The sequence below is a fragment of the Trichinella spiralis genome (assembly GCF_000181795.1).
Source record: "Trichinella spiralis strain ISS 195 chromosome Unknown Scfld8, whole genome shotgun sequence".
NCBI classification, from domain to species: domain Eukaryota; kingdom Metazoa; phylum Nematoda; class Enoplea; order Trichinellida; family Trichinellidae; genus Trichinella; species Trichinella spiralis.
This window is the reverse complement of record NW_003526947.1, coordinates 727,386-745,375: the sequence shown is the minus strand read 5'-3', so window position 1 is coordinate 745,375 and position 17,990 is coordinate 727,386. Positions and strand designations below refer to the sequence as shown.

General features: G+C 31.7%; 3 protein-coding genes across 3 annotated transcripts; 1 reads left to right on the top strand and 2 right to left on the bottom strand.

Moving 5' to 3' along the window:
* Positions 1–1,578: 1,578 nt before the first annotated feature.
* On the bottom strand, positions 1,579–11,042 carry Tsp_10426 (protein maternal effect lethal 26). The gene is made up of 16 exons (XM_003372819.1): positions 10,958–11,042; positions 10,766–10,880; positions 10,333–10,538; positions 9,306–9,471; positions 8,033–8,135; positions 6,979–7,497; positions 6,743–6,922; positions 4,841–5,218; positions 4,092–4,357; positions 3,836–4,004; positions 3,644–3,769; positions 3,483–3,573; positions 3,168–3,424; positions 2,918–3,051; positions 2,131–2,174; positions 1,579–1,631 (listed from the first exon to the last, which is right to left on the bottom strand). Exons 1-16 carry the CDS (start codon positions 11,040–11,042, stop codon positions 1,579–1,581), a joined length of 2,892 nt encoding a protein of 963 aa, XP_003372867.1.
* A 1,411-nt stretch (positions 11,043–12,453) lies between these two features.
* Tsp_10425 (putative growth arrest and DNA-damage-inducible protein s-interacting protein 1) lies at positions 12,454–13,493 on the top strand. The gene is made up of 4 exons (XM_003372818.1): positions 12,454–12,516; positions 12,585–12,778; positions 12,880–13,222; positions 13,278–13,493. The coding sequence occupies exons 1-4, from the start codon at positions 12,454–12,456 to the stop codon at positions 13,491–13,493; spliced, it is 816 nt and encodes a 271-aa protein (XP_003372866.1).
* Positions 13,494–13,996: 503 nt separating this feature from the next.
* Positions 13,997–15,083, bottom strand: Tsp_10424 (conserved hypothetical protein). Its single transcript, XM_003372817.1, has 2 exons — positions 15,012–15,083; positions 13,997–14,362 (listed from the first exon to the last, which is right to left on the bottom strand). Exons 1-2 carry the CDS (start codon positions 15,081–15,083, stop codon positions 13,997–13,999), a joined length of 438 nt encoding a protein of 145 aa, XP_003372865.1.
* Positions 15,084–17,990: the final 2,907 nt, after the last annotated feature.

The window sequence follows — 17,990 nt, the reverse complement described above, 5'->3', positions numbered from 1 at the left end:
CAGTGATGGATGAAATTGTCAAGCGAGGCATTTTCCAAAATTTCAACCAGCATTAATTCGACAGACAAATTGTATTATGTGTTCAACAAGCTAACACATTCGATTGCAAAATCCCAATAACAAACAACATGCTAACACAACCAACTGATCATTGGACACAAATTGTCACTCGGTTGATGTGAAATTAACATAATGAAGAGAAGAGAGAGGGGGAGAAAAAAAAACAAGAAAATTTGAAATATTCCTTGAGCTTTACAATAAACATTATGTGAACAGTTTCTCTTTGTCTATTAAACAGAGAATTCATTAATAAATCAACAGTATTAAATAACAAAAGAAGATGAATGTATGAACATGAAATTCATATTCAAACTTCAACTCATTTTTCCTTTTTTTTGCTATCGATCATTCCAACAACAACGTCTGTACAGATGTTGTTATGTATCATCCATCAAGCATAAAACGAAATATCGTTCGAAATATTGTTGGATTTTCAAAAAAAGAGAAGATAAAAAAATAATCAAATACAAAAGCAAGTTACCAAAATCCATAATTCATAGTGAGACTTTTCTCAAAATTTAATATATATATATACATATATCGAAAATTATCTATTCATTGGTAATTCTTGGGTAATTTTTTCCTTCTTTTTTTTTAAATTATACCCTTGAACAACAATGATTTCTGTTGTTCATAAAACTGAAGCTAGTATGTGGTTGTTTCTACTTATTTTTTGCTTAAAAATTTAGCAACCTGAACAAATCAATTCACAAACGTATCAGTTAATAATAATAATAATTTCTCCTCTTTTTCTCTCTTCCATAAATATTACAATCACCTAAACACTGACGAAATCATTTATTATCACTTGTGAAAGGAAAACTTTTGTTCAACAAATCCAAATGAAAAAGGTTAAAGTCTCACATTTTGTATTTCCCAGAAAATGGGATAATAATTTATACAATTTGCGAAATAAAAGAAACAAAACAGAAAGAGAAAATGATAATTCCGGATATCAGTGCTGCTTACCTGATGATGATAGACACAAAGCTATTGAAACGTTAAAGGGCCCGTATATAATGCTGGACTGATTAAAATGTTCATTTTGACTGTTCATTTTCAATCAATAAGCAAAGTAATTATGGAAAAGGTGAAATTATTGCCTGATTAACAACGTGACGACTGGTGCGCAGGTTTGCGATCGAATCAACGCCTTTGCTGATTCGTCAGAAATAAAATAAAGGAAATCCTACTTCCGTCGTTCATTTCATCCACAAATCCCATTGCAACCGACGTTCGATGCCTTTATTTAATGCAGCCAAACGTCAACGTTTGCTGAATTGAATGGGACGCAAAAAGCCGGAAAAGTCATAATTGTCTACCTTATCAGTCGTCATGGAAACATCCAATCAAAAGATAAGGAGGATTACATAAATAGGCAAACAACATTTATCATAAAACTTTCTCAAATCGGACAGCTCCCTACTCGAATTTATGAACTAATAGCCAAAAAGTGCGTCATCGTCATTTATTTATTTATTTATTTATTTATTGCAAATATTAAAATGAAAATAATCATTAAATATCATCAACATTCCACACTGCAATACTGATAATTGTACACGTTGATTCTGTTAACAATTTATCATTAAGTAATTATCAAAGTTAATTTATATTTCCAATTAATTAAATTGAAAAAAAAACATTAATGCATTCACTTATATTAAATGAATACAATTATAAAGCATTAACCTGCTCGATGAATTATATAGAATTATTGCAAAATGGATCTTACGCGAAATAAGTTTAATTAGAACTCAAAAATGGAAATTGTTATGTAAATTTTAAAATGCAATAAAAATTATAAAACGAACTAATCGATCTAGTTAAAATTTGAACTCTTACAATGTCAGTTGAATAATTTTTGTATTAACAATTTCACTAATATGAAATGTTCGTTGAATTTTCATTCTTCACGAGAAACAACTAAACTAGAAACTACATTTTATAAACATTTAAACATTAAAATATCCGCGAATTGACAGAAAAACCAAAACTAACTGTACCCAATATGATACTCAATTGAAAAAAAAACATTACAATAATTTCGAAGAGAAAAAATTTTCTTACGTTTAAAGTTTCCGACGACAGCAGCAAACGATGCGAAAACTTCACTGAAATTCATTCAGCTAATTCAGAATAAATTTATCACTGTGGACATCGTGTAAAACCGACATACATGTGCAGCGCATTAAAATGCTTGCAAATAAATCAATTTCATTTTAGCTAAATTGAAGCTTTCCAACATTTGCTGTTTCGGTAATAAGAAAATAATACGTTTTCAATATTTCAATAATAATTATACAGCAAATGACGATAAGATGAGTTGAACAATTTGCAATTATTTAATTAATTCACATTCCACCAACGTCAATAAGCGAATGCTGAAAAACCACATTCATTATTATTAATAATAATACTTAATCATTAATATTGTACAGTACCACTTACAAATAATTTATATGAAAAATGGAATTTTTTCGACTGCTTGTACAACATTTCCAATGACCAATTGGAATAAACAAAAATAAAGAATAGAAATAACCGCACAACTGTGCAACAGTAAATGTTGTGAACAGTTGAACAAACCAACCATGTAAAAGAGTTATGCATGTCTTCGGGCAAAATATGTGACACCATCATCGTTATAACAGCGGCAATGTTTTTCCAAAATGGCGTGTATTTGGGCGTCATTGTTAGTTCTGTGGAAATAAAAAAACCCAAATAAACAGTAAATGAATGAATAAATTAATTTAAAAATTACGGAAAATAGGGACGAAGTTGTTCCAATTTCCAAATTCGTTTCTTTTCAAACATAAGTTTAATTTGTTCATTTCTGTCGGCCGGCAAATCATACGAAGGGAAATATTCGATCACTTCTGGTGAAGTGTTGTCTCTGATTAGTGCAATACCATAAAGATAACTGGGTTGTGTCTCAATTTCAACAGGAACACTCTCTTTCCACGCATCCAAAAATTGTTTCAATTCCATCTAAAATTGAATAAAAAAGAAGAAAAATTATTCATCGATTATTCAACAGATTATTGTGAATTACACGTATACAGCGTAGATTTGAAATTATTGCAAACGATGAAACAACAACTTACACTTTCAACGGTAGAAAGCAAACCTTCTGCGTACAGACGAGAAATTTCTTTTTCATTCAGATGCCAACCCTGACCATCGTCATTTGCCACGGTGAACCATTTGAACCAACTTTCAATAACCGAAATCAAGCCCAATTCTTCCAAATCTGCGGCCGCTTCTTCAACGCTAATCGTATTCAAGTTGTTCGCCCGAATTTCACGTACAATTCTGTCGGTAAGATTGATCAAATAATTGACACTCAAAAGTCGCAAAAAACCTGAAAAATATCTTCTCAATTATTATAAATTCACCATTCTTCGACTCAAATTTATTACCGTCAATTTCGCACACATGCAATTGCTTCAAAGCGTCGCACAGTTGTTGCTCATTCGATGGAATTGCCAACAACAATTTGTCCACGGTCCACTTTAATTATGAGGTGGTGGTAGAGAAAATTTTTGCAATCGTACAATTAATATCAGCATAAATAAATTACCTGCTGTTTCGAAGTCGATTTGCCCAAACCGTCGTAAATGTCATCATTAAGAAGATGTCTGATCATTTTGCCGCACGGAACGTAACAATAATTTGTAGTTAATATACTCGAAATCATTGTACAAATCTGAAACAAAAACAAAATGAAAACCGTTAATTATTGCATTCTAAATGTCCAACAGTTTCGTGTTACTGTTGAATCTTGCGGTTGTTGTTCATCATTTTGCTTGCAAGTTGGAACTTGAAGATTTTCACAAATTAAAAATGTCGAAGAGCCCGCGTGATTCCGTTCGACAAGTTCGTACGTTTCGTTCGACGCGGAAATGTAAGCCTTGTCGGAAGGTTTACCTCGAATGTACAATCTGAATTTTTCAAAAATTAATAAAATAAAACAAAAAAACAATAATTATTAATAATTGAAATCAAAAAGAAAAACAATCTGTTTATACTTTTGACCCGATTTCACTTGAGCGAGTAGATTTTCCGGAAGTTCAACAAGCTTGTACGATTGCGGCCGGTAAGGTTGGGATAATTTCAATTTTTGCATTCTCGCCGAAGCAATTTCTTCTTTCCACAATTCCATCATATTCTCTTTAACATCCTTAAAATTTGCCAAAATATTGTCAATTTCTTCGTCACTCATTTTCAAATTTCTATCCCTGTTCCGATGGTGAATTTCTTTCCTTTTTTCTTTCTGGTTTTCACTTGCAAAATTCTAAACTGCGGTAACTTTTACAATATTGAAAATCAAGTTCAACATTTCCTTTTTATGTAAATCTAAAAACAATTTCGACAATTTGAAATCGACAAAAATTAATTATCACTTTTGGATGTATTTTTTCTGGAAATTGAAATTTCTGGAATTTTTCGATAATTTTTAATTTTTTGCTATAAATATATAATTTCAAGTACACTGTACTTGGAAAAAGATAAACATCAAATTGTTGTATTAAATCGATAAATACTATATTTGATGAAATTTTGTTTTATTATTTGTTATCCACAGTGATGAAGTTCGAAGGTTCGATTACTGATGCAAAAATGTACACAAAATATTAATAAAAATATAAATTTAAAATAAGCAAAAATGAATAGAAATGTACATATTTTGCATCAGTTCTTCTTTTATTGGAAAAATGAAAAATTCAATTTTCCCAATTCCCTTCTCTCTTCCTCAGCTCTGTCCTTATAAGCCTACAGATTTTCTCTTCGATACTTTTCCAAAACTTTGCACAACTTCGGTGACCAATTCTTGACGTTGATTCAACAACAACGTCCAACCTTGGGTAGTTGTTATCTGGCTGACATTCTGATGCATGAAATCCAGCGCTTTTTCTTTCAAATAACTTGCCGAATGGGTGTCCGCAATGACAAGCAAATCGCAAGCATTTTCAACAGTCAACGAATTAGCCAATACCCGTTCGCAACGTATTTTCAAATCCAAAACCCGATATTTGTCGGCAACTACCAGCAAATCATGACTCAGCTCTTTCAAACGACGACATCGGCCAGTATAAATAAAACGCACCAATTCTGATATCACTTCAAAATCAAAATCCGGTATAACGAGCCGACCCTGAAAATAAAATTCAATAAATCTTTATGCATCAAATTGCAGGTGGAAAATTTCTACTGATATGCAACAATTGCAAATTGTCATCTAAACCAGAACTGTACTAAATATTACAATATAGACAATGTTTTCACATCAAACGATTCAATTATAAACGAACATCTTGCTATCTGCTAAAATGAACACTAACCTAGAAATTGTTCAATTATTCCAATTCATGCACAAACCAACATTGAACTATTTCTGCAACTAATAAGGAACATTTTTCTTCATTCAAATGACAACACAACAACAAAAACCACCTCACTTCTATTACAGTCGACCTTGTCGTATACCATACAAAAACCAGTTCAAAATAAACGAAATTATTAAATAATAATTCCAAAAATAAAATGACAATGAACTTCTACTAGAACAATTCATGTCAATCAAATCTTCACCAATTTCACTCTTTCGCCATAGATGACTAATATTCATTTATTTCTCATCCTTTCCAAAAACCAATTCATTCTCATGTTTCACCGTAGTCGGGAAAATCTATTCACAAGTTACAATTCGATAGCTTTTCACTATTATTTATTACTATTCAGAATTATGAAAATTTGAAAAACTTTAACAAAAACTAATTTACACCGATCGCAAAATGCACAAGGAACATGAAAATCTTCAATCCACTTAACAAACTGTCAGCATTTCAACGATACACTGATTGCATATACACAAATGGCTACTATTGTTTAATTAATAAAAATTTGTTTAATAATTCAAAAAAAATATTAAACAATAGAAAAATTCTCTTCACTTCAACAATAATAACAAACGCAGTTGTCACGAGTATAATTTCGCGTTCGTAACAAAACAAAAACACTATCAAACCACATTTTACATGTTGAAAAGAAAAATCCAATTTATTGAAAATCCTACCTTCTATTTCCATTGAACATTTCAGATATACCACTTTCATCAGCAAATTAAACATCACAAAATATGTGATATTACATTTTACATTTAAATAATAAATATTTTAATAAAAAGAAAAACTCGGCAGTCATTCAAAAACATAATCCATAATCTGCTGTACACACAAAATGATGAACTGATGTTAGTGGAGGAAGTTAATCTAATACAAATTTGTTATAAATTTCAGAAATTTAACACTGAAGCATCATGACTAATTACTCTGCTTTGTTGAAACAATAATTACAATATTCAACAGTAAACAATTTAAAATTGGAATCGTAAAATCCAAACATGCTATGCTTGCGTTAACAATTATGCACTTATTGACCATTCATCGATTGAAAAAAGATCAATTTACAAGATAAAGTATTGCATAGTAGCCAACTGATGAATACAACAAATTAACTAAACATTCTAAACTTAGATGAAATTTGCATTTACTTATGCACAATTAGTAGTACATCGTTGAAAATAAAGGAAAAATTAACACAATCACAGAATAAAGTCAAAAATTGAGAAGCAAAAATAATGATTAATAGTATTATTATTATTGATCCAAGCACTTACCATTTGTGTTTCATGAGTCTGATGAGTTAACATAGCTGCAAACACTGTACTCCTAGCGGCCAACATGCAACGATGTGCAGGAATTATCCGACCGCCGACTTCAATTTCAAAATCCGAAAATGTGTGACTCTTCAACATCGCCTCACTGTCGTTAATAAAATGTTTGATGGAATCTGTATACTGAAAGTAAAACACAATTTATATTTGAAATAAAATTACGAGAAAAACGAATTTACCGAAAAATTATCTTCATTGCTAGTTGTCACAATTTCAACTGCGACGTCGATTTCAACAGTAACAATAATTATATCGTGGGGCAAAATTTGAGGATAAAGAACATCACGTTTAATATATGAGACATAATCTGAGTGACTTGGACTTGGATGTACGCGCATTTCAATTTCCTTGCGTTCAGCGTTACGCATGATAAAACGACTTTTAAATCCAATTTTGCTCAACTTGGACTGCAATGGTACGACACGATTGAGACACAGAAAAATAAATTCCTTATTATTTTCTCCATTTCCTTTCGGATATATTTTGATCGACCACGTTAAGCTTTCATCAGGACGTGGCAAACGGACAAAATATTCTAGATATTCTTGATAGCAGTGAGTAAAATTTTTCACCGTCCACTGATGAGAAACTCGCTCAACACGGATTTCCGTCTGTGAAGTGTTTTTCGGGCAGGGGCTTTCGCATTTCACCAATTGATCGTTAGAATTGAATGGATCAGGCGACAGCATTGCAAAATTCTAAAACAGATGAACAAACTTTGATTACAATCACTTACAATGCAAAATTTGGTCATTGTTTGGCCGCGTAGTCCAATTTCACACTGAACTACTGACCGCAATTCCACTTATCCAAGTCAGCTACAAAGGTCAACGCTAATACATTATAAACTGATAAAACTGACTTTCTCTTGTTATTAACTTCGCCAAACTATTGCTTACAGTGCAAATGTGCAAACGCATATAAAACAATAAAAAATATCAAAAAACCATAGAAGAATATGCAAAGAAGAGAAATAAAAGTTTCAAACTCGGTAAAAATTTTACAATCAATTTAAAATTATTAATTATTACCTAATCTGTGAAAATTTCCAGTTTCCAAAGCAAAAGAAAAAGAATTTTACTACATGTGATGCAGTATTTATATTCAGATAATTGTAACTGTATGTTAAAAATAACGGAACATTACTGCAATCGTTTCAACCATTCTTTAGAGAGTCCAAAAATCATTTACACCAAACAGTATGACAATTAATGAAAGATAGGTTTATCTTACAGTATGGTATAAATTTGTCAGATTGTAAGAATTTTGCAGTATTAATTGCATGTCTATTACTAATTGCCTGTTATTGTCAACTGATTTCTTTAACATCTTCTTTCTCTAATTATGGATTATTTTCAATTACAGACTATATTGCCAATCGAAGAATTCTGTAGTAGACTCGCAGAGCAATCGTACTACACTTGATTATTGACAATTAGGTTCTGCAGCTAACTGTCTTCTTTTGCGCTAGATCAGAATTTTTGCAAAATCTCGCTTCGTATCTGATAATCGTGAGTATATTTTATTGAATATACAATCAAAAAACAGGCAAATACGAGAAAACTGATACAACGACTTCTCTCATCAACGAACTAAAACCAAACTAAATAGTTTACTATTATTCTCTGATTCAATAATAATAACAATTCGATTGTTTATTTTTTGCCACAAAAACAACGGCAGCTGTGGCAATAAATCAATCACAAACGTTGGCAGAGTGATAAATTAATGCACGCTTCTAAAAATATCATTCGACACGTGGGATTCTACAAATTCAATGTCAACAATTTTTTTCAGGAAAAAGAACTTTTAAAATGTTATTCATTTTGTATACATAAAACATTTAATTTCATGAATAATTATTTATTTTTCAAAATATTAATTAAACAATTGCCTTATGAAATAGAATTAATACTTTTAAAATAAGGAAACAGTGATTTGGCATTAACATGACGTATCGAGAGATGCTTACTATGAGATGAAAATTAATTTCTAAGTAGAAAAAGCACTAGTTTACAATAACATAAAAATTATCATTTTTCCACTGAAAGAATGTTCTTTTCATTAGCATTTGTACAAATCAATGCAAATTTCTAACAAATCTCTTCATTGAATCTTCTTCTTTTTGAAATAATTCTATTTCATTTGAAACAATCAAAACATAACTCTTCTGCTGTTATGCTTTTAACGTATATTTTAAACGTACATGTAGCATTATTATTTCATAATATATACAGGCATACCCCGTTTAATGCTCCTCGTCCGTTCCTGAAAAACAAAGTTAAGCGAAACAGCGTTGTACGCGGTGGTTACAGCATGTATTTATAGTACATAGGTTCCAACAAAAGTCACAATATATACAACAAAATTTATTTGAAATATTTATAAAAATCTTTACATACTTTATTATTCATATTAATCATTGTGATGATAGAGATGATGCCTTTGATTTCTGAATTTTAAATTTCTTCGTGATGAAGCTATCGAGCGTTAATTCTCTCCTTACGTTTTCTCTTCTGTAGAGTTTTCCTGATAACAAGATATCATTTCAAGAACATCACATCTTGCTTTGGATGTTCGCTCATCAACAGGATTCTGTTCTATGAACTGATGCATGATGTGTAATGTTGGTGATGCTGTTTGGAGATAAAAGGAACAATTCATGTCAAAACCTGATATTCGTTATACTGTACTAACCTGTGAATATATATATATATAGGTGTGTGTGTGAGAAAATCTTTGCGTACTAATAAACAGTTCCGTCAATTTCTTTGCTGTGCTTCTTTGAATTCTCTCTATAGCTGCCGTGTTTGTATTACTTGATCTTACGCCTGTTGTCTCGATTTACGTGGTAATGCAGATCAAACTGACTAAAGCTCAACACTGTTCTTAAAGAATTCTGCTGTTAGTGTTCTCAAAGGTATATCCTCTTTTGAATCAACGACTGTTGGGGTTTATTATCACTGCATAGCTTTACTAGTTGTTTCAAATCATCATTGCTAAGGCTCTCGTTGTGATATATAAAACAATGTATATGTAACAAATTTCATATGAATACAGTAAAATTATATTGATTTTTTATGAGGTAAACTTGTTTTTGAAATGTGGCACGTCAAAATTGATAAACATTTTCAGACCAGCAGTGAGTGATCAATAAAACCAAATTTAAAATTATTCCGTTTTAGAAAAAAATATTGTATTTCCGTTATTGAAGTTATAAACTGCGCCATAAACACAACTGAGTTGTTTATTTCGATATGCATTTGATTTGTTTAGGAAAACAGAATACCTTTTTGAAAATGGACACCAGTGACAATTATATTCCAAAATTCACATAGAAATAAATATATAAATAATAAGCTATACGACATTTATAAAAAAACAATCATATTCAAAATAAAAATTTATGAACATTTACTTTTTTGTAAATGTCTATATAATTAAAATAAAGGCAATAAGGTAAAATGAGATAAAATTTAAACATTAAGTGGATGTTACGCTTGGTCAAAATGATGGACATTAGAATTACACACGAATTCGTCCAATAGGCTTTTCAAGTGGTCTCCATGCAATATCCTTTGCTTTGCGCAACGCGAGAAGGTAACTCTGCATCATGCTCATTAAAGAACTGTCAATTATGCTCTGTGGTATAGATTTAGCGTTCATTTTCACTTGTAAAAAGCATGTGATCTGAGATTCGTTTGCATTTCTATAACAATAAGTGCTTTGACTTTTATATCTTAAAATATTTAAAACAATTACTCTGTTTTTTCAATGATCATTCCACTAGGGTATGTAAATGCTCTCACGTGTTTCGGAGTTGGGGGTAAGTCACTGCTCTCCACACTGTGAACTAAATATATTTTTTTCCATTAAAAAAATTCAGCGTACCATGCAATCATTAATCATCATATCATGCATTTTTAAAATTTGGAAAAAACAATACCAAGCAGCTCATCATCATACCTAAGCATATTCTTTTTGAATCTGATTCTTCCTGCAACATAAAATCGATGGTATCTCTCGATGAAAAACACCCCATAAAAGATGGTCGCATCACTTGATGCAATAAAACTAAACCCTAAAAAATTTGTATGCAGCTTACTGTTTTGCTTAAAAAAAATATATGTACTGGGCCCAATTCTTGCAAAAATTCACATTTATCCACATGCGCATCCCACATGAAACGATATTCTGACGTTGGATGAATCATATCATATACTTTCTCCGGAGACATGCTCATCTTTGTTTCGCCTTTTATTACCATACCATGATAATGCCTTGATGGAGCACTGTATATATTAATGCCTTGCTAAAACAATTGCTGCTATTGATTTAAAAATAGAAAAGAGCAGAAAAGCAAACCGTATTTTTTTTCAGATTCCACATATCTTTGTTCTGCATAAAAAGTTCTATTTCACATCGAAGTTTCCAAACAATTTGCTGAACGTCACCCTGTATCAATACCATAGCGTAACATGAAAGAATTCGTTAGCAATTAGATGACTTTATATTATTTTGTCTTCTCTTTATCTAAAAGCGAACTTATCGATGCCTTTGAGCCAATTGTGTATGCATTACTGAAAGCGCTGTACACCGATGACCTTTCTTGAACTTGGAAAATTAAAAATTTTTATTTGAAATGAGTAATGAGATAATACATTCTTGGTGCTTTACGATATATACATATGTACTGTATGTCCTGTAAATACTGTGAAAAGCGATCAGAAGTGAACAACAATTGTTTCATTTTTGTGAAAAAAATATTACACAAACACTAATTCCGCATTTAAATTTAATCTAACATAAGGAAGGTCTGATCTATTTGATCTGTAGTAAAACAGTTATAATTTGATTGTTGGGATAGTCTTTTTCGGTAAAATTTTCAGGGCTAAATTTCTATTGGTCGAGTTTTCATTGGATAGCTTCCTATTGCATTGTTATGGCGTAATAGCATTGGTTGTCTCGCCTAAACTTTTCATTGACTAAAATGGTTCTGCTTTGATTAGCTACAATTTTCTTTATTTCAGTGGTCAAAATTTTTTTATTACATAACAATTCATTACGTAACATTTGATCTCTTTTAGTGTTTGATCAGTGACGTCACCAATTTGACAGTGGAATTTTTTCATAGTTTTTATCGGTTTTTTCTAATAAATATTCACTTTTCTACTTTGCACTTTTAGTGATTAATATTTGTAATATGATTTTTAAAAAATTATATATGTTTTATTGTTATGTAAGCTAACTAATGTTAATTAAAAATTACTGTTTTTCAAATAAAAAATTATTCCGTTTCAATGCACTGTAATACTTGATTTTTATTATTGTAAAGACAGTATGATTTGAGGTTCAGCCTAAAATATTTGTACGTTGGCCGAATGTCAAATAATGTAAACTTTAGTCAAATGTTTTATTTAATTTCAATTTTATTCATAATTTTATCTTAGTTAGGTAATCATTTTTTACGTAATATTTTTTGTACTTTGCAATCTTGTCTGTCGCGTTATTTAAAATGTTTTCTCTTATGAATTTCTCGGGAATTCAAATTGAAATGATTCTCTGTAAAAATTGAGTAAAAATTACCGTAGTGAAAGTTATGCTCCAGTAAGAAAGGATGAAAAATTTTGTGTGTTGCTAATTATTAGGTAAACATGACAGCCATGATTTTTTTGGAAAGACATTCTTCAATTGGAAAGATTGCATTCGCTAAATGGGTATGAATGTGAACATTTTGATTAAGTAAAAAGCAAGAAATATTTATTTTTCATCGATACAATTTCAGATCGGTACCTGTTTTATTAAAGATTCATTTCGGTGTTGTTCAACTTCAAACGAAGCGAATTCAGCAGTTCAATTGACTGATGTTCAAGAATATGATGACACTGGTCAAAAATTGGAAATCGAGCAATTAGATATATCTCGTATGAGTCGTTGGCATAGAATGAAAGTACATTGTGAATGTCCTCCAATGGACATGTATGAAAGATTGTTTTGTTTTTAAATTCTACATAAAAATTTCCATTTCAGATTTGTAAAACGTAGTGAATATGGAGTTTAAAGTTGTTGAATTGTATTAGGTTTCGATGGCAAAGAACACGCAAGGCGTTGAGGAAACGTTATGCTATGTATGGTCGAGCCAGTGGTGTTGATCCAGGGTTGCTATGGCCAAGTCCTGCTGAACTTGTCGAACAAAAGTTAGAAGATGATCTTTGGCGCCCGAAATTATTGGAAACGATCGAAATGGAGAAAGCTGAAATTGAACGCAAACAACAAGATCGGAAAAATCGTTTGCATGCTATTGAATTGAATTTGAAAAACTATGGAAAATTGTTGAAAGAATATGAAAGTCGAATTGAGAAGAAGAATGCGGAAGCGTTGGCTGTTAAGATGGAAAAAGAAAGAAAAATTAGAGAGATTCAGGTATTTTTTTCTGTTCGCTTTTTCAAGTTTGATTGGGAATACTGTGAAAATTAAGGATTTTCTTGGTTACGCTGCCGATCCTACAGATCCAAAGGTTGTGGAATATTTGGAGAAAAAGAAACAGGAAGAGAAAAAGGTGACGAACATTATGATTTCACGTCTTTATTTTTATTCTTACAAATTTATCCGCTGTTGTGAAGATAATATATCCCATTGGGTACATTATAGGCTGCAAAGCTGGCAAAAAAGAAGGCGATGGAAGCGAAATTAATTGCTCAGGTGCAATCCAATATGAAAAATTAATATATTTATTTCAATGTGCATGTTTCTGTGCATCAAATAAAGCATTGCTTTTAAGACATTTCGATAACGATGCGTCAGTCAACTGATAGCTTTAATCAAAACACTAGATGGGAAGAAATGGAATACGTTGTTGTGAAAAGTTAATAAGTTAATATAATACATATTTACGCAATTAGGGCTGTTTTTGCTTCAAGTCTTGAGTTCCTCTTATGAATCGTTCAATCGTATTCTTCTTTTTTTTCTCAGTAATGAAATAATTTTTAGTTTTTAATCAAATTTTAAATCATTTTCAAAATTTCTGACAGAAATTGAAAGGATTTATGTTTAAAAAAGTGTTGCATCGACTGAGCGCTACACTTGAACTGTTTCAGTCATTTATGCAGTCAAAACACTATCAGACAGACATCATGCTGAAATGGAAAATTTTGAAGGTGAACATTGGCGTCGCTATCATGCCGACTGAAACGCATATTAGCTCTTGCCTACTGCTAAAAAGTTGTTTGAAGACACCTTAGCTAAACCGCGTCTTTCCGATACTGAATTTTTGTTTATTGTTGTGGTTTCACACGATGTATCATACATCATTTGTGCTTCGTTACGGCTACTGGCCTGTCCATTTCCATCTGGTGACCCTCCAAATATGCCTTCGTTCACCTTTTCCGCATTGATGTTTCTAACACATTCTCCAGCTTCCTTCTCTTCATCAAGCTTGGAACATTGTCCACTTCCACAGACTGTCGGTTCATTTTCATTTTCAGTCAAGTTGTTCGCATTGTTCTCAGCAACGGTTTCCACAGCTTGTTCATCCTGTTTGGTGTTTTCAATACTTTCATTCGACTTAACAAATTTCCAATCAACAGCGGTTCACAAAAAGTAGAATATGGAACTGTGTGAATTTTGCATATGTAACGTTGCCTATTGGATGCCGTGACTGAAAGCTGCAAATATGAGTAGTTATGGCAGTCACTTATTTTTTCCAAATAATAATGCCGCTCCCTCCCGTTGGTATGAATATAAATGGCATACAGTTTTATACTAACTACAACAAGGATAATTTCATCAGTTGGAGTCAGCTTATGTGTGTGAAAGTTCACAAAAATACAGTGATTGGAAACTGACAGTGAAACCATACCACGACCGTCAGCACAGCGCCAAGACGTAGAAAGTAGGGCGAAAAAGAAGGAGCACGCGTCGACCGGCCTGACTGTGAGATTTTATTTCCACCTAAGACGGTGTGCTCTGCATGAAATAGCGTAGCGGACGCTGGCAGACGCGTAGCAATTACCGCATTTGTCTAGATCATGAAGACTATTTAGCAAATATCATTACTTAAGAAAAGTTCAGTTTAATTCCATTGCTATCCTAATGGATACGGATTAATAAAAAATTTCCTTATAGGAAATTAAATCATCTTATTTATGAAATACAAAAACTCGGCTTCGGCGCCTATACCGAGGCTTCACTACGTCAAAATGAATTCTAATACCTGCATCACCAGAGATACGTACGAATTCATTTGGAGCAATGTCCACCAAACATACACAACGGACAGGGTCATTGTGTAATGAGAAGTGTTTATGTTTGGCAAAGCTCCAATTAAATTTTCTCTTCNAAAAGNAGNNGTANNTAAGTAAATAAAGAGCAATGAAAAATGTACAGTAGCCAGCAGAGATGAAATAAAATAAAAAATTTTGCATACGAGGTCNNNNGCTTTATTGAGATAATGGAAATCATTTCAGTTTGACATCATGGCCGTCCGTGGATGGTAGCTCAGCGTTTTGATTGGAAAATTGACTGAAGGCAAACATTTAATCCAAACACTATTTTTGCTTTTTATTCATTATTATTTTTTGGAATAATTTCTGAAAAATAATTTTTCAATGAACATCCAAAGACAATGAACATTAACGATGAGAAGTTGACGAATTTAGCAGTAAGTAGCAGCTTTTTCATTTTTAAGTCTTAATCACTTAACATTGCNAATTGAGAATCAACATTGAGCATAATTTCTCAGTATATTCTNTTATGAAGANATTCACAACATGAGATGATNGGTTAATTTAATCAACGCCAAATTTCCCGTACAATTATGTTTGATTAAATACACTCTGTACGCATTGTTTATCTATTATTAAAATATGGTCTTTCGAAAATCACTTTTTGCAGTAGCTAACACGCTCTTTTAATTGACCATAAGCAAGCTTTTGCCCGAANATTTCTTCACTTAAAATTANGCTTCATTTCAGCAGCTACTTTGTTTTCTGACTTANGAAAATTNTTCAGAAATACGTAGGTGTGTTTTGTCTAAGTCAATTTTGTTTTGTTATGGCGTTTTTTGTCAGATAGTTTATATTTTGACTGGATTTTAAATGTCAAGGGTCATTTTTGAATTTTTCAAATAGTTCCTTTCCTTATTGGTAGAATTGAACGGTGCATTTCTTCTTTTCATATTCCAACGCGGCTTAGGTAAGAATTTATCTTCAGCCGAAAGTTCTAACGCACTAAAAACCGGTTTCTAACGCTGCATTATGCAAATAACTATCGCTATAACGCGCCTTATCATCAGTAAGGGTGCGTTTGTTTGTTTAATTTACGTGGCCATTGGTAGCATCGTTGAACGTTCTCTGCGTTTATTACAGCGTTAAGTAACTGCTGAAGGCTGTTTCAGATTTACAGACAAGTATTCTACTTTTCTGCTTGTTATTTTTTTAAAACTTTGTTTACTCATTTTGTAAGCAGTTAACTTTTTAATTAGATAACAGTTACTTATTATGTTTATTGTAATTCTACTTTGTCATAAAGTGAGGACAATTTTGATTTAATATCATTATTACAGGTTTAAAGAATGGAGCAAAGAAAATGTGAAAACATGGACGACACGAAGCAGAACAATAGCAGGCAAGTGGTAGCAGCAGAATAGTGGTAATTGCAATTTCTTGTTGATCTGTGTAGCAGGGCTAAGGATACTTCGAAAGAGTGAAGTTATTCTTTAGTTTAATGAAATTGCCCAAGTTTGTAGTATGTAATATATGAGTGAGATTTTTTTACTGTGAAACTGTTCTTTTTGATTTTCATATTAAGTTTAGGTATGACTTTATCTTTAGAAAGATTGAAAATTAATTAACCTTATTTTCACTTTAAATTATTTTTTCAAATTTCGCAGCATCAGAGACATTTGATAAATTACATTTTTTGTTTGAACAACTTTGTTTGTCAGCATACGCAGCCAGTGTGCTTATATTTTAGTGAAAAGATTTTTACGATGAGTTCGATTTATGTAGGTCATTTTTGAATTTTCAAATGTGATGTTCAGAGATACGGAGGCGTGTTTTGACTAAGTCAGATTTTGTTGGTTATAGCGTTCTATCGGATAGTTTATATTTTGACAGAATTTTAAATGTTAAGGTCATTTCTGAATTTTTAAGCAGTCCTCAATGGTTGACTTTAACTTTGCATTTCATCTCCTTTTTCAAGTAAATTGAAATGAGTTTCATCTAATGCTATTCATTCGCCAGATAAGCGGTTCGCTGTGCTTGAGATTTCAATTTTCCTAATTTCATAGCGTTCGATTAGAATTAATTCCTCGTCCAGAAAATTTTCCAATCAACTCAAACCGGTTTCTATTGCTACAGTATGCAAATGAGGATCGTTTCAAAATTGCCTTATCATTACTCAGTATTGGTGCGCTTGTTTGTTTAACTTGCGTGGCAAGTAACAGCATCGTCAAACGTCAAACGTTGCTGTTAAGTAATTATTGAAGTCGGCTTTTAATTGTTGAAAATATTCAAATTTCTCTCGTTGTTACTTTTTTTTCGAAACTCTCCACATATAATAATATTGTTAAGGTTATATTCAATTGAAAATCAGTTACTTCTTTTATTTCAAAATTCTTTATTCAATTTTTTAATTTCACTGTGTAATAAAGTGCGAAAAGTTTTGATTTAGCATTTACCATTCTTACAGATATGACCAATGAAGAAAAGAAGAAGTGAAAACGCGGACGACACGAAGCAGAACAAGAAAAGGCAAGAAGGTTCACCCGCGGGTCCCCCATTCTGTAGGTCTGGGCTTGGGATACTTCGAAAGGGTGAAGTTATCCCATAGTTGTAATTAAGCTAACGACGAACCTACATGGCTGAGTTTTGAATTAAAGCAGTACTTGGTCTTTCACGTAGCAAAATTTACGTATGCAGTTGCTTTACTGTATCGAAATAATTTTCCATTTCCGTTTATTTTGTATTTTTTGTTTTTCTTTTCTTATATAGTTTGAATTTGAACACTTTCTAAAGCAAATTCATTTTATCTTATTTTATTTTTCAACTTTTGTTCCCATTCATTCAAACTTTATTTTCCCCTAATTTATTTTATACATTTTATTGATTTTTTGATTTCTCCCATTATTCCTTTTGATTTTTTTTATTTCTACTTTTCCCCCATATATTTTACATTTTATTGTTTTTTCTAT

Bases quoted from the DNA above. Each gene is read 5' to 3' on its own strand.
- Tsp_10426 (XM_003372819.1), bottom strand. From the start codon at position 11,042: ATGAGCATGTCTCCGGAGAAAGTATATGATATGATTCATCCAACGTCA. The intron at 7,498-8,032 runs GTAAGATAAACC...CATCTGTTTTAG, and splicing joins TGACAAATTTATACCATACT to AATTTTGCAATGCTGTCGCC. The intron at 6,923-6,978 runs GTAAATTCGTTT...TTTTACTTTCAG, and splicing joins GCAATGAAGATAATTTTTCG to TATACAGATTCCATCAAACA.
- Tsp_10425 (XM_003372818.1), top strand. From the start codon at position 12,454: ATGACAGCCATGATTTTTTTGGAAAGACATTCTTCAATTGGAAAGATT. The intron at 12,517-12,584 runs GTATGAATGTGA...ATACAATTTCAG, and splicing joins AGATTGCATTCGCTAAATGG to ATCGGTACCTGTTTTATTAA. The intron at 12,779-12,879 runs GTATGAAAGATT...GAATTGTATTAG, and splicing joins GAATGTCCTCCAATGGACAT to GTTTCGATGGCAAAGAACAC.
- Tsp_10424 (XM_003372817.1), bottom strand. From the start codon at position 15,083: ATGACCCTGTCCGTTGTGTATGTTTGGTGGACATTGCTCCAAATGAAT. The intron at 14,363-15,011 runs GTATTAGAATTC...AAATTTGTTAAG, and splicing joins ACGTATCTCTGGTGATGCAG to TCGAATGAAAGTATTGAAAA.